Source organism: Apium graveolens, chromosome 10 (genome assembly GCF_009905375.1).
Source record: "Apium graveolens cultivar Ventura chromosome 10, ASM990537v1, whole genome shotgun sequence".
NCBI classification, from domain to species: Eukaryota; Viridiplantae; Streptophyta; class Magnoliopsida; order Apiales; family Apiaceae; genus Apium; species Apium graveolens.
This window is the reverse complement of record NC_133656.1, coordinates 179,721,281-179,735,608: the sequence shown is the minus strand read 5'-3', so window position 1 is coordinate 179,735,608 and position 14,328 is coordinate 179,721,281. Positions and strand designations below refer to the sequence as shown.

The following is a 14,328-nucleotide window of genomic DNA, read 5'->3' as shown; positions in this document are numbered from 1 at the left end:
CTAGACACCAACAAAGTTGTTTGCATCCCCTTCCATAAACTTGCCGATGTGATTCCCGATATCTGTAACCACTCGCTGTGACATGAAGCTCGTGCCTATGCCATGTAACTGAACCCAAATGTCCAGGTTGTTTATGGGCATGGTGCGAGGATCCATTCCTTCTTTCAATCTCTCAAACACCAGATGAAAACGGCCAAACATCCACGGGCTACCATCGCAAACACGTTTGATATCGATTTCATGGTAAAACTGGAAAAGAAATCGATTAGGCTCCAATTGTTTCACATACACCCCCTTACCTGGTCTCCATAAAGAAGCCATTTTGTGTTGCATGGCTTGAAAATCAGTCGTTGACTCTGTTAGAAACATCCCAACCAAACACCAACGCGTATCGATCTCACTCAGTTCTGATGAATCTTCTGCATAAACGAGACCTTGTTCTTCATCCTCTATCGAACATCTGGCAAAACTTTCTTCCATTTCATGGACATTGTTCCTTTGCCCATCCATGATAGTGACTAAGAGAGACAGATTCTGAAACTATGTGAAGGATAGACTGATCATTGCACGAGAGAAAATATTCATACCATGTCAATAGACAAGACTTAAAAATGTGTCATATTATTTAAGAGCGCTGTTTGTTGAAGAATTGAAACACCCTCGAACACGGCTCTACGGCCATCAGTCATCCATGCATGTTGTAGAGTATACTTGGAAGAAGAATAATATACAACCAATTCTTTTTATCGAAACCTACGGTCACAGACAAAAGTATAAAAAAGTTGTTTCCTTAAATATGGCTTTAGAACTTATAGCATTAAATTGTTCAAACGGAAATAACTCATCCCCTCCGTCATTTTCCGCAATATATATAATCAAATTTTAAAAACATATTCAAAAAATGATATGTGGCATCTTCTATCTACACTACTTTTATTTTATATATTAAATTACAACCAATGACAAATTAAGACATTTTAATAGCTATGAAGTTACGAATTTTTCTTTTTATTTTAAAAAATTACACAAATGTCACTATTATCTAATTTATGCTAAAAATTAGTACAAATTATGTAAATACAAAGAATCAAACCCCCCAATCTCCTATGTATGGAGTGTATGTCACTACCATTATACTACATAAATCATTAATTTCACTTTAAAAATCTTATTAATATTCCTTTTTATAATATTAGATAAACCACATCATCTATTTTTATCATATTCCTTTTTTATAATTTTTTTTCTAATTGATTACACACGCACACGCAGAGAATCAAACTCCTGACCTCCCGCAAAGGGGTATACGAGCTCAACCGTTCCAACGACACTTTGTTGACTTTTTTTAATTTTACTTTTGAGTAAATAAAATATTATTTTATATTATTTATGTTATTCCATCTTTTAATTCCCATAGTTTTATTTATAATTATGTATTCAATCATCTTGATAATCTTTATTGTGCTTGAATTTTTACGATTTAATAGATATTAATTATATTTTTATTGCCCTTTTATTTAAAAAAAATCACACAAATGCGACCCTTATCTAATTAATTCTAAAAATAAGTAAAAATTATGTAAAGACATAAAATCGAACCCCTAACCTCCTATTTATAAAGTATATATCACTACCATTATGCTACATAGATAGTTGAATTTACTTTAAAAAAACTTATTAGATAAACCATATTATTTCTTTTATCATATTCTTTTTTATAATTTTTTTTACTAATTAATTACACACACACGCAAGGAATCAAACTTCTATCAAACTCCTGACCCCCGTAACGGGTATACGAGCTCAACCAATGCAGCGACACTTTGTTGACTTTTTTTTTAAAATTTAATTTTGAGTAAATAAAATATTGCTTTATATTATTTATGTTACTCCGTTTTTTTAATTCCCGTAGTTTTACTTATAATTATGTATACAATCATCTTGATAATTTTTATTGCGCTTGACTTTTAACGATTTAATAGATATTAATTATATTTTTATTTTTTTTATATAATAATATTTTTCTTATTATACTTTTGAATTAGTCAATTATTGACAGGAATGTAAAATGTTATAGAATCGAAAACCCTTGTGCTTAAGTTTGAGATCAAAATATTTTTTTAATTTTCAGGTTTGAGTTCAATACCGCTTTATTAGAAAATAAGTCAATCGCATGTATTAGAATTTAAGTTTAAATCGAATATGAGTCAGTATCATATTCTTTTTATCCTAACTTCATAGTTTGTGATCCATCCAACCTGGGTCGATTATGATCAAATAATATATAAGATCATTTTTATTTACACAACTTAGATAAATATTAACCAAAAGTTTTTAAGTTTTCCGTTAGCAAGCAATAATAATAGCAAAAGCACCACCAATATTTTACGAAAAATATAAAAAATATGCATACTACTTGTGAATAAATACGGTAAACTAATTGACAAAAAGCTATAAATAAATACTCCCTCTGTCCCATTGAATTCTATACATTACTTTTTGACACGCTTTTCAATACTACTTTAAAGCAAAATTCTATAATATTTTTTAATTTTTTTTTTCTAAATAAAAGTTTTATGTTTAAACTTTTATTCAAAAAAAATTTTAAAAAATTTTATGAAACTATATCTTATAGAAGTCTCAAAGTACGTGTAAATAGTAAACGTATACTACCTACCGGGACGGAGGTGGTACTAATTAAAATTTAATTCACAACCAGTATTTCACAATCGGCATGATAAATATATGTAAAGTACTTAGTCCTTATATGAAGCTTTATGTAATACTTATATCGGATATTTCACTAAAGGATTAGTTATAAAATTCATTTTTTATTATATCACATAATTGCATCACATAATTTTTAGATAATTTTTTTAAAAAATATGAGTCAAATTAGATATGTTTGGTCGCCCAATTATTTAGAATCAAGACGATTCAAATGTATAAGTAATCTAAAGAGATATATCTAATAATTTAAATAATATGTGTTTTGTAAATTGGATAGTTTTTTTCGTCAATACGTTTTATAGAGTGTACAGACTCATGTAATATAATACAAAATACCAATTTAAACTATCATACAACTAAATCTTAGAGTTGTCAATGTAACTTTGTCTTGTTATGATACATGCATGTCTTGCTCAACAATCTCTCCCAATTTGTGAGAAGATTGTTTATCACAAATTCATGTCTGGTAACAAGACTAACTCCAAGTTACAATAAAACAATAAAAGATTACATAAAATTGACTGAACACAAATACAATTTTTATACACTGATTGATTACATGAGTTTGATACGTATATACATCACATAAAATTCTCATAGCCTGATTCCTTTCTAATGAGGTCCTTTAGATTTACAAGTACTTGAAGTTCCTCTATGATTTGTGTCCCTCTTAGAGCTTTCACAAGCTTGATCTAATCATCCAATGAATATCCATTCAAGTAACCAACTCTGAATCTTGAATATCTGTCAACTTTTATGTTCAGAAAATGTCCATCCTTAGAAATTATGCTCATCCCCTTTGCCTTGAACTCATTTGATCTTTGTTCAAATAATGCAATTTCTTCTACATATTTCCAATCCCTTTCACCCTTTTCAGCCTTTGCTTTTACTCTTCTTTCATCTCTTACTTTTAGCCATACGCACAATACAACCCTCCATGCTCTTGTATTAGTGTCCTTATCCTTCATCAAGCTAATCACCCTCTTGATTTCTATAGTTGAAAGTGTATCCATTAAGTCCATGCCAAGTAAAGTGTAGGAGCTATCTTGATAATAAATTCTGAATTCTCTCAATGATACAACCCAAACTTTGACAATTTCTTCAGCTAATTGTTGAAAGTAGTCATCATCTGAGATGCACCAGTTTAATGATAGAAAATCAGGTTGATCAAAGCAATTCCAGATAGCCCTTCCTCAACTTGCCGCTTCTTTGGTTTTCTCCCAACAGTTTTGAAATGAATTTTTATAGGTGGCTAAAATGAAGGTAGGTTTGAGAGTTTCTTTAGAGAGGTTTGGCTAGAGGTGATTGGTATTTTAAGTAGAGTGTTTGCATTTTGTTTATACAAAAGTTTAGGCTTAGAAGTGAAGGGTAGTTGAGTGTTTGAGCTTGTAGGTTTAGTGGTTTGAGAGATTTGGATTTGGATTGGTAGGACATTCTTCTTTGTTCCTTCACCATCTTCCTTCTTCTTTCTTCTTCTTTCATCTCACTTCTTCTTGTCATCCCTTTTCTTTTCTTCTCCTTTGCTTCCATTTGCCTTGGAGGATTGACTTGTATTTGAGCCAGAAGATTTTTGATCATCTTTCTTCCGCTCATCATCATCCAAATCATCATTAGTATTAATTTAAGTTTTAGGTAACTTGGTTTCAGCAACTCTCAGATATCTCCCCAGTATCCTGATCATGTCTTCATCCTTAACAGTCTTGTACTTCTTTGTCTTCAAGTCTATTTCCAGAGTCATTATCAACTTCTTGTTTGCCATGGCACATTGCTTAGGAATTTGGAAATATCTGCAATGTTTGGTGGCTGTATAGATGTATACCACTCCCTTACTTGGTTGTAAATATGTTTCTAGAAAAGTAGCTACTTGAGCATTCTTCAATTTATTTAGCAATAGATTGTCTTCATGAATCAATCTGTTGAATTTATTGATCAGAATGTCCAATTCAGATGCCTTTCTTGTTATAAGATAATTAAGGGACACCTTTATACATCTATCCACACCAGAGTCATTTATGTTGACAACAATTCTTCTTTCTTGAAATCCATCCATAGTTACCATGATCACCCTTAGGAAATTTACTGTCTTATCAAAAGCCTTTTTGTATGTGAAGAAGTTGTTGTTTAGAGAAGACCTGGGAGCCTTTAGTAATTCATCAAATTTTCTGCTTAGACTAGGTCCCTTAGCTACTTTGAATAGCCTCTTGATTCCAACATCAACTTGTTGTTCAGTTTCCTGGCCTTTGGCTTTGACAGATGATCTTAGCAATCTAGCCTCTATTTTCCCCTTAGTCTTGTTAGCAGGAAAGATTAGAGGTGTAGGAATTTCAGCTCTAACAGCTTCTGTAAGTGCATGTAGTGGAATGTTTAGTGCACCCATGATGGCTCCCAAAGCTACTGAATTTTGCATTTGAAGATGCTTATAGGAGTCCACCAAGGTCTTGATGTCAGCCTGTTGACTTTGTACCAGAGCTATGAAGTGAGAGACTTGAGCTGTCAAAGACTCATTGGATAATTGCATAGTAGAGACCTAAGTTTGAAGAGCTTGAATTTGCAGATTGGTTGGTGTTGACACTAGTGGTTGGAAGCTTGAGGAGATAGGAGCACCAATTGTAGCTTGTACAGATTCCTTGTTGCCTTCCATCAATAAAGCTGAAGGTGTATACCTAGCCTGATACAGTTGATCCAGTTTGAGCCTTGTCTCATTAGTACTGGTGATGTGATTCTGGACTACTTCATGAAAAGCAACAAAGGACTGTTTGAGGCTCTTAATGCTTTGCTCCATACTGGACATTTCAAACCTTTCCATTTGATCAGCAAATGTCTTAAACTTGTTTTTGATCTAAACTTGAGTAGGCACAAGGTCATCTAGTTTCTCCTTTACCATCCTTCTCATTCTGTCTTGATGAATGCTTTACCAATAAGGTGAAAAGCTTTAAGTTGTGCCTTGTAGACCTCTGTAACAGTATCATAAACTTCCTGGGGACTGAGAGTTTTGGCATTTCTTTCCAAGATTGTGATATATTCTTCCCTAAATCTTGCCAAAACCTCATCCATGCTCAAGCTAAAGTCCTTGCTTAACCAAGCATCTACATTGTCATCCTGCTCAGTTTCATTCACAATCTTTTGTTGTTGCTCTTCAATATCAGTTTTGTAAGATAGCAAGATTGCTTGATAGTCCTGATTGGACATGTCTGTTGTAAGAAACTGTTGTGTAATGTTGGCAAGTCCAGAGAGTTGGTCCACTAGAAGATCATCCATTATTAGTGGTTGAGCCTGAGCATCCTGTAGCCACTGAGAAATTAGATGTGAGGGTGGTTGAGAAGGGTTTGATGTAGAAGGAACGTATGTTGGGTTTGAGGTGGATGGTTGAAATTCGGTAACATTACATGTGACAGAAGCCACAGTTTGACTCATAGTTGGAACTGTGGTTGTGACAGTGTGTTGTTCACCACTTGTTGGAACCTTCAATTGAATTGGAGGGGATTTGATCAAGTTACTGTCATGCACCATGACCTCAAACCCTTTCTCTTCTTGCAAAGAACTAGCACTTGAATGTGCCTGACTTGCCTCCCCTATAACAGGCTCATTGACAATTAAACTCTTAACTTCAATTGTTAAGGCAGTCTCAGCTAGGGTTGTGAGGGGAGTTGTCCCTACACGAGGAACCTCCAATTGAATTGGAGAGGATTTAGATAGCTCCCCCTCAGGAGTACTACCCTAAAACCTATTAATCTGTGAAGATTGTGTAGCACATGAAGATGAAACCCCTGTGTTTGTGTTGGTGTCATCAAGGTCTACCCCGGAGTGTAGCATCTCACCATCTAAATATGGTCCCTGAGTGGTGATCATAGTTTCTTGAACCATGTCACTTGATTTTAGAAACACTTGAGAATCTGATTCAAGTGTTTCATTCTGTGAAGAAGAAATTTTAGATATAAGATTAGTAATTTCAGGATTGAGTATTGGCAGCTCCCCCTGAGTAGAAGAGGGATCTTCAAAAGATGTGCTCTCTGTGTGTGTGTCATCCTTATTCCTCCTTTCATATACTTGAATTTGTTCAAGTGTTGGTGCAGACTCTTTACAGGGTGCACCAGGGAGAGTGCTCTTTTCAATAGAGACACCTTATTGAGAGGATGTCCCTAGAGTCTGTTTTATACCCTCTTTTACAACTACATCATTTTAAGAGGATGCAGAGGTAGCCAATAGAGTGGTCAACTCAGTTTGCTTTGCCTTCTTTGGTTTCCTAACCAAGGTTGACTCTATTCGTGTTTGGTCCTCACCACTCTCATTTATCACAGTCAAAGGTGCCTGCTTTCTCTTTTTTTTACTCACTTTACCCTTTTGAGAGGATGAAGAGGTTGGTTTCCTATCTTCTAATGTAAAAAAGAAAGGGTCTCAGTTTTGGAAGGCCCCTGTTGGTGTTCCTGTGTTTGTTCCTTCCACAGGTACAGGAGCCATTACTGCACTAGAAATAATTATAGACCTCATATCAGGCATAGGGTAAGGGTAAGTCCTAAATCACTCAATCATAACTGGAGTGATTCTACGATTTACAGGTACCTTGTTCTTTGTAATGAGTGAGCCAAATAGAATTTTGAACCCTTGTCTATAGTTGCCTATTTTAGTTCTATCTATACCATTAAGTAAATGAATGTCATGCACTTTATGGCTTAAAGTAGACATTATAAATCTTGGTTGAAAATTTTCCTTACCTCTTGATGCCAAAGGCATTGTGAGCATGGTGCTAAGCTCCTCCATTATCAGATGTCCTACATTGAGGTGTCTGTTGTGAGCTATGGAGAACACCAGTTTCTGAACAACACTTGAAATGTTGTCATACCCTGTCTTCCTGCAGGTAAAGGCCCTCACAATTGAGTCAAATAAGAAAGACCATTCCCTCCTAAAGTGCTTCTTTTTTCAGGTTTGCTAAGTTGATGTTCTCACTGTAGTTGATGAAGTCCATGAACTCAACTAGCTCTTCTTGAGTTGGGACCTCCACCATATTTTCAGTAGGGATTCCCAAAGCCACATTGACATCATTCTCAGAAAACTCCACTTGTTGGCCTTGAATGGAGTAGTTAACCACAATGGAAGTATCTTGGTTCTCGTGCACCACTGTTCTTATCACAGCTGAGTTCCAGAAATCCCTAAGAACATCCAAGTACAGTACTGGATTTGGTTCTACCCTTAAATTTCTATTTACGGAAGTAGTAAAACTGTTGAAATCCTAGAATAATTACAATACTTCTACTTCAGGTATATCCTATATGTTTTTTGTTGAAATAATGAATTTGTTCGGATCGTGTTATATTTACAATACTTCTATTTTCCTAATGATATATTACTTGATTTTACCGTATTTTGGTTATACCAAACATCAATATAATACGTTAATTATATTATTATAAATAAATTTAATAAAATTTTCTCGGCCCCGTGCTTCGCACAGTTATCAACACTACACTACATCTACATGTAGGAATGAGAAAAAATCGAAAAAATTCGAAATCGCATCCAAATCCGTTTAAAACCGCTTAAATCCAGTTTGTATAAATCGAACTTAATCCGAAACCGAAAAAATAAAAACTGAATCCGCAAATCGAATAATCGATTATAGATTAAAACCGAACCGAAAAAATATGAACGGACAATTAAAATAGATTAAATAAATAATATTTTTATATAATTTATATCAAGTTTAAAATAAATAAATACAAAAAAATTTACAATTTAGCTGAAACATATATATACAATTTTTGGGACATAACCACTACGCCATAAGTGGACTACTGTAATGTAACTGTTACAAGCAGTGTTACATTAGCTATTAAATTTTTGTCTTATTGTAACACCTCAAAATTAGTGTTACAATAGTTATAAAATACTGTTACAGAGAAATTCCGGTGTTGCACCACACGTAACACCAGCACCTAGTGTTACAATAGTTACTTTTTTAACTTTTAAAAATATTTAAGTAAAAATATTATTATAAATTAGTATTAAAATTATATTTTGAATTATTAATATATCAAGAATGTAATATATATTATTATAAAATTTATAAAATTTATTGTACATAAATATAAGTCAATTTTTTAGTTTTTTATTTAATAAAATAATAAAATTAAAATTAAAAAAAAAAAAAAACAAATTAAAATTATACACGTTTTAGTGAAAAATGGGCCGTATATTTCCCTCGTAAACGAAAATGACCCGTACTTTATTGAAAAATGGGCGGTATATTCCTCTTCTTTGTCTCTTTTCCTCTTCCACTCACCCCCTTCTTCTCAGCCTAATCCTCACCCCTGACACAGCCTCCCACCCAGACACACTTCTCTCATCTTCTATATCTCTCAATTAACACGAATCGAGAAACCCTAATTTTCTCTTAAGTTGTGCACAACGGGTATACATGATGCCCTAATTTTAGCTCTACAAGTTGTAATCGATATTCTAAAACAACAATCGAGCTCTATAAATGAATTAATAGAGTCCTCAACACATATCGAGTCCTAAATTGTAAGTATTTTTCAGTTCTTTTTCACTTCTTTGAAAAAATTAATCGGCGCTTTTGACAATACTCGGGTGGTTTCTGGTCACCAGAAGAGATTATGGACAGAGCATATTTGGGATTTTTAATCGAAGGTTCAGGCAAGACTACTTATTGCAATGGCATGTCTGAGTTTCTCTCTCTCATTGGCCGGTACAAATCCTCCCCCCTTACCTTTTTTAATTACGATTTTTTCGCTTGGTTTATAATTGGACCCCCCAACTGTTTGATATTATGTCTCAATGAAGTTATGCTTACTTTCTCATTGTACACGAGCTCACGAGCTCCGGTTATTTATCGAGTTTGTTTAGGTACTTGTACTGTTTAAACTATGACTAGGAAAAACACTCTTCTTTGCCATGTCTTTACGATTTACAATTTACAATTTAGGGCTTGAAATCTATTTTGGAAGTTTAAGTTCAACAAGCAGGAAAGACTTGAGTATTCTTCTTTCAAATTATTTAAATCTTATAATTGACCGGAAAAAGCAAATAATTTTATCCTTGACGCAGGCTACGTTTAAGATATTTCTTGTCATTTTCTAAGTTTCTCAGTTGTTGAAAAATATATTAATTATATTTATTTATAAGTTGAAAATTAACTTGAGCATTTTGAGCAGTAGGCATCTGATAGATATTTTCGATGCTTGTTTACTCAGTGTACACTCGAAGGTGTGGTCATGTTCAACACTCAAGAAGTTTGCGTATTATATGTTTTAGTTAAGATAGACAAATGAATATTTGGAAAACAAAAGATATTGTGCAGCCTATATTACATTGTATTATGTATTTTGATATTGTAATACAAATGTATATCTTGTGAAGGTGCTAACGTTAAATTAGAGCACCTTCTTCCTTGCTTCACCAGATGCGTGGATCAGGGTATTTTTATATCATGATTCTTTGTATTGTGTTTTTGTTTGTTGTTTGATTTGTGTTTCTTCAGCTGCATTCTTGTTGTTTACTACATATACTTTGTATGGTTTGAGTGATTTTCCCCATCCGGCCTGGTTATTATATGTCTGTTATTGGATTCTCGTCATGTATTTTGTATATATTCATTTCTTAGTGTTGTAATGACCCTGGTCACATGCAGAACTTGAATGAGCTTGATTGTGGCTTGACATTGCATATAGTAGTATAATTTAATTTCTATATACAGATTAGTCATCTAATGTGACATGGGTGTGCCTCACATCATAGTGACACTACGAATTACTAATGATCTGTTTGATATTGGTTCAGTTTGTTTTAAATTTATCTACTGATACCTGCTTTCTTTATAAATTGCAGGCGTTCCTACCAGTTATCCAGTCATTTGGATTTGAAACAGATCTAAGGTATCACACTCAAGGGAAGGCTTTTGCTTAACACATTTCTCATTTCTGGGTATCAAAATGAGAACTCCTTTCTTTTTCCTAGAATTTAATAATTTTTAACTTTTGTTAAACAAGTATAGGTTATCCAGTTAAACTTTCTTACTAACTCCTCAAGGTTATATTAAATCTGGTACCTTGATAGAGTATCATAGATTAGTTCTGAATATCGACCCCTAAATTCTCAAAAGTAAATAAACTGATATAAGTGGTACCTTGATAGGTGATCTCGTGAATGTTCCCCTTTATGATCAAAGCACCTAGAGTGCTTTGCTTCTTTAAAAAGAATGAGTTAAGTTCTTGTGTTTAAAGTAGTTCTGGCCAAGTCTTTTTACGAGCCCCTTGTAATAGTAACACTTAGTAGCAATATGGCGATTGTGATTAATGCAAGTTTGATTTTTAAAGTATCCGGTAAAAATAAAAGCTTATTACACATTCATATCCTGATTTTGTAGAAATGAATAGGAAATAAATTATCCCTTTCATTGTGTATAATAGGTTCTCCAATCAGCTTTGGTACCACCACAATTGCTACAATTCAGGTTTTGGAAAACCAAATCTAGATTTAATTTATCAAATGTGATTTGTACCATATATTATGTTTATCTCAGGATCTACATTCTTCATACAGATTCCAGTTCCGCTTTGGGTTTACTCGTACTAGATAGGTCAAGAAGGCGTCCAATTCAAATGGTCAGAATGTGTAACATCTAGCCACCGGGTAGTGAAGAAAGCTCCAACAAACATAAATAAACAAAACTGAATTGTACTTTTGAGAGCTCCTATTTTCAGTTTCTGTAACGATACATTTGAGTAAACAGACTGATCTTCATCCCACCAAACCTTAAACTTGTAAGTACTTGCACTAGAATTCTCATCGTTTTCCTCGTCCACGCCTATTATGTCGGGTTTTGTACTTCTATGCTTTTCTTTTAATTTGGCTGTAATTGATTTCATGTACAGTGTTTTTATAAGTTTACATCCATAATTGCAGATACAAGGTAAGTATTATCTTGGAATTGATCATGGGCTCTTTTCCCTTTCGGGAAATATACAATTTACGTATATATTGGAGAATGTTTTTAAATCATCCCAAGCCTGCATCAGAGAGTGGGACGACAAACCCCCAAGCAATTGAGAAGAAAAACTGTCAACAAATTATATATAGTCTTGAGACCAAAGTATATTATTAAGCTCATTTAAACAGCTCACTAATTTCTTAAAGTACATAGTGAATAGGCAAAGAATCAGATGATTAGCACTAACGTCTTTTTAGTTTCAGTCAGAAATGCAACTACACTTATCTCATGCAGAGCAGCAATACAGTACAATAAGCTTGTTAAAAAATTTAATGTCTTGCCTCCTATTTTTCCAGGCCAGATCTTCGGTTCATCTGTTAATTACTTGTTATCCATATCTTGATAGCTATAGTCTAATTTTATATATTTTGTTATTCACTGCTTGAGCAGAGAAGGAGCTTCTGTTGCTATCATATGCTTGTGAATACTAAAGGCCGTCAGCTGGGAGGCAAAAGGTAGGCACAGTTTTACAAAATAATTACCGGAAAAGATGTTATTTTGAATTTTATCTTCATGAAAATTTGTCCGATAGGTAAGTGAGTCATTCAATGCCGTCATTTTACTGATCTTGGTTTGTTGTATAATGAACAGTGTATTCAGGTGCAGGGGACTCATGGCTGCTTAAAGATTTAATATCTGCACCACTTATGTTTACTTTTATGGGAAGAAGGGGATCAACATAGCTACAAAGTATTAATAAACTTCGTTGTAGTTTGGATATGTTTGGAGTATGGTTAATTGATCGATCGTATTATTGTAATTTTATGTGGTGTTTGTAATATTTTGGATATGTATTGTAAATTTTAAGCAGAACATGTATTTCAAATTTTAAAATTAAATGTTATATATGCCTATTATAGTGTAATGTATGTTTTAATTTAGTGTTAGATTACAGATGCTACTATTACTTAATTAAAAAGATTGGTGTTACAATTGATAGAATAGACTGTTACAATAAGTTATATGGGACCCACAGGTGGTCCCACTTATACAATCTTGATCAAGCTATTGTATCACTCATTTTGTGTTACATTTGCGCCTATTAGTGTTACAGTAGGTGCCTATTGTAACGTTTTCCTCTCTGTTATAATAGATCAGTGAAGTGTTACATTAGGGTGTCTATTGTAATGCTCGTATACGTAACCCCCCTGGTGTTACAATAGACCTATTGTAACACTTTTAGGGCCTATTGTAACACCATTTAGGCATTACAATAGCCCACTTATGGCATAGTAAACATAAGTTATTTGATTTACAAGTTTGTATTCTGTTTTTAACCAAGAATTTATCGTGTGTATTTTTTGAGTTTGTATTATCTGCTGAGTAATTCTCGTTTACCAGGTTGTGTATCTAATTTTAATATAACAAACACTAAATATCTTTTATCGAAGAGATGTGCAGTAGTCAGATTTGGATTTCCTTCTAAAAGAGTCTTTCATTGGTAATTAAATTTTTTATACATACATACGCTTTTCGCGTTTGTCATATGCTTTTGCGAGGAATGATATAGAATTTTTAATCAATAAAGAGAAATGTAGCAGAAAATAAAATTCAACTAATTGTATGCTAATTTTTTAGGAACAAATTAGTTGTATGTTTAAAATTTTTAGAAATGATATTTATTTCATTAATTATATTTGACGCGATTTTAAAATCGAAATCGAACCGATAATAATCGATCTGAAATTTTTTTAACCGAATCCTAACTAACCGTTAAAATTACGGTTTTAATTTTCAATTTTAAAAATTAAGGGTTCGCACTTTTGTTTTCGGTTTTAGCCTAAAACCGAATCGATTCGCCCCGCGCTCATCCCTATGACGACATGGCACAAGTGCACACATATGTTAATCTAATGGGTGTTGTTCCATAACAAGCGTCTGTTAAGGAAGTTTTACTTAACACACCGCTATAAAATTCCTAAATATGTATTTTGAAGGCCTGAAATGTTGCATTTTCGGTATAATTTTTCACGGGTCAAAACTTTTCAGGAAGAAAAAAGTCTGATTCAAGAAAAAATATAGCAGATTTTCCAGGAATAGGAAAAATTCCGATCCAAGTACTCATCAACTACTAGTAACCAGTACTTTTACTATAGGAGTATGTTATAGGGAGAATTTCGTATAATAGTGTTGTGGAGGTTGATGGGTTGTACAAGGATCAAGGACAGTGTTTGGAGGCGGATGATGGTTATTTTGTGGTGTCGGTTGAGCTTGTATATTGACTCCTCAAGAAAGAATATGGTTTTATTATTCTTTATCAGGTGTCGACTCATGTCTCATACAAGTGCCTACGTACCCTATTTATAGGGATCAAGCCTCACGTAGTTCTTGGGGAACAAGTCACATAGGCTAGGGTTAGGGTTCTTCAACCCGTGTAGCCCAAACCCATGATAAAGTCAGGCCTTCAGCCAATTAGTCACGAAAATCTCATCCGACTCCACACGCTTCTTACAATCTCACGGCATCTCCGTATTTCTTCCCGTAATTGTAGGAATAACCCGTGTCGGCCCCAAAATTTATGAGCAACTCAGTTATCTATGAGTCACTTTCTATATTGCACACAAAGTCCTCTAATGCGGGTCGGCCTGGTGACC

General features: G+C 33.7%; 1 protein-coding gene and 1 long non-coding RNA gene across 4 annotated transcripts; one reads left to right on the top strand and one right to left on the bottom strand.

Annotated features, from left to right (window-relative positions):
* Positions 1-510, bottom strand: LOC141691372 (uncharacterized). Its single transcript, XM_074496097.1, has one exon. It carries the CDS (start codon positions 508-510, stop codon positions 1-3), a length of 510 nt encoding a protein of 169 aa, XP_074352198.1.
* An 8,458-nt stretch (positions 511-8,968) lies between these two features.
* Positions 8,969-12,542, top strand: LOC141692884 (uncharacterized). 3 transcript variants are annotated; one of them, XR_012562946.1, is made up of 6 exons: positions 8,973-9,249; positions 9,334-9,433; positions 10,573-10,619; positions 11,287-11,507; positions 12,125-12,189; positions 12,326-12,542. It is a non-coding gene; the product is annotated as an uncharacterized LOC141692884 (long non-coding RNA). The 3 variants fall into 3 exon arrangements; XR_012562945.1 differs by having other exon boundaries at positions 8,969-9,249; positions 11,287-12,189; XR_012562947.1 differs by having other exon boundaries at positions 8,969-9,249; positions 10,573-10,668; positions 11,287-12,189.
* Positions 12,543-14,328: the final 1,786 nt, after the last annotated feature.

What these genes read in the sequence shown, in the direction of transcription:
- LOC141691372 (XM_074496097.1), bottom strand. Translation starts at nt 510, where the DNA reads ATGGATGGGCAAAGGAACAATGTCCATGAAATGGAAGAAAGTTTTGCC.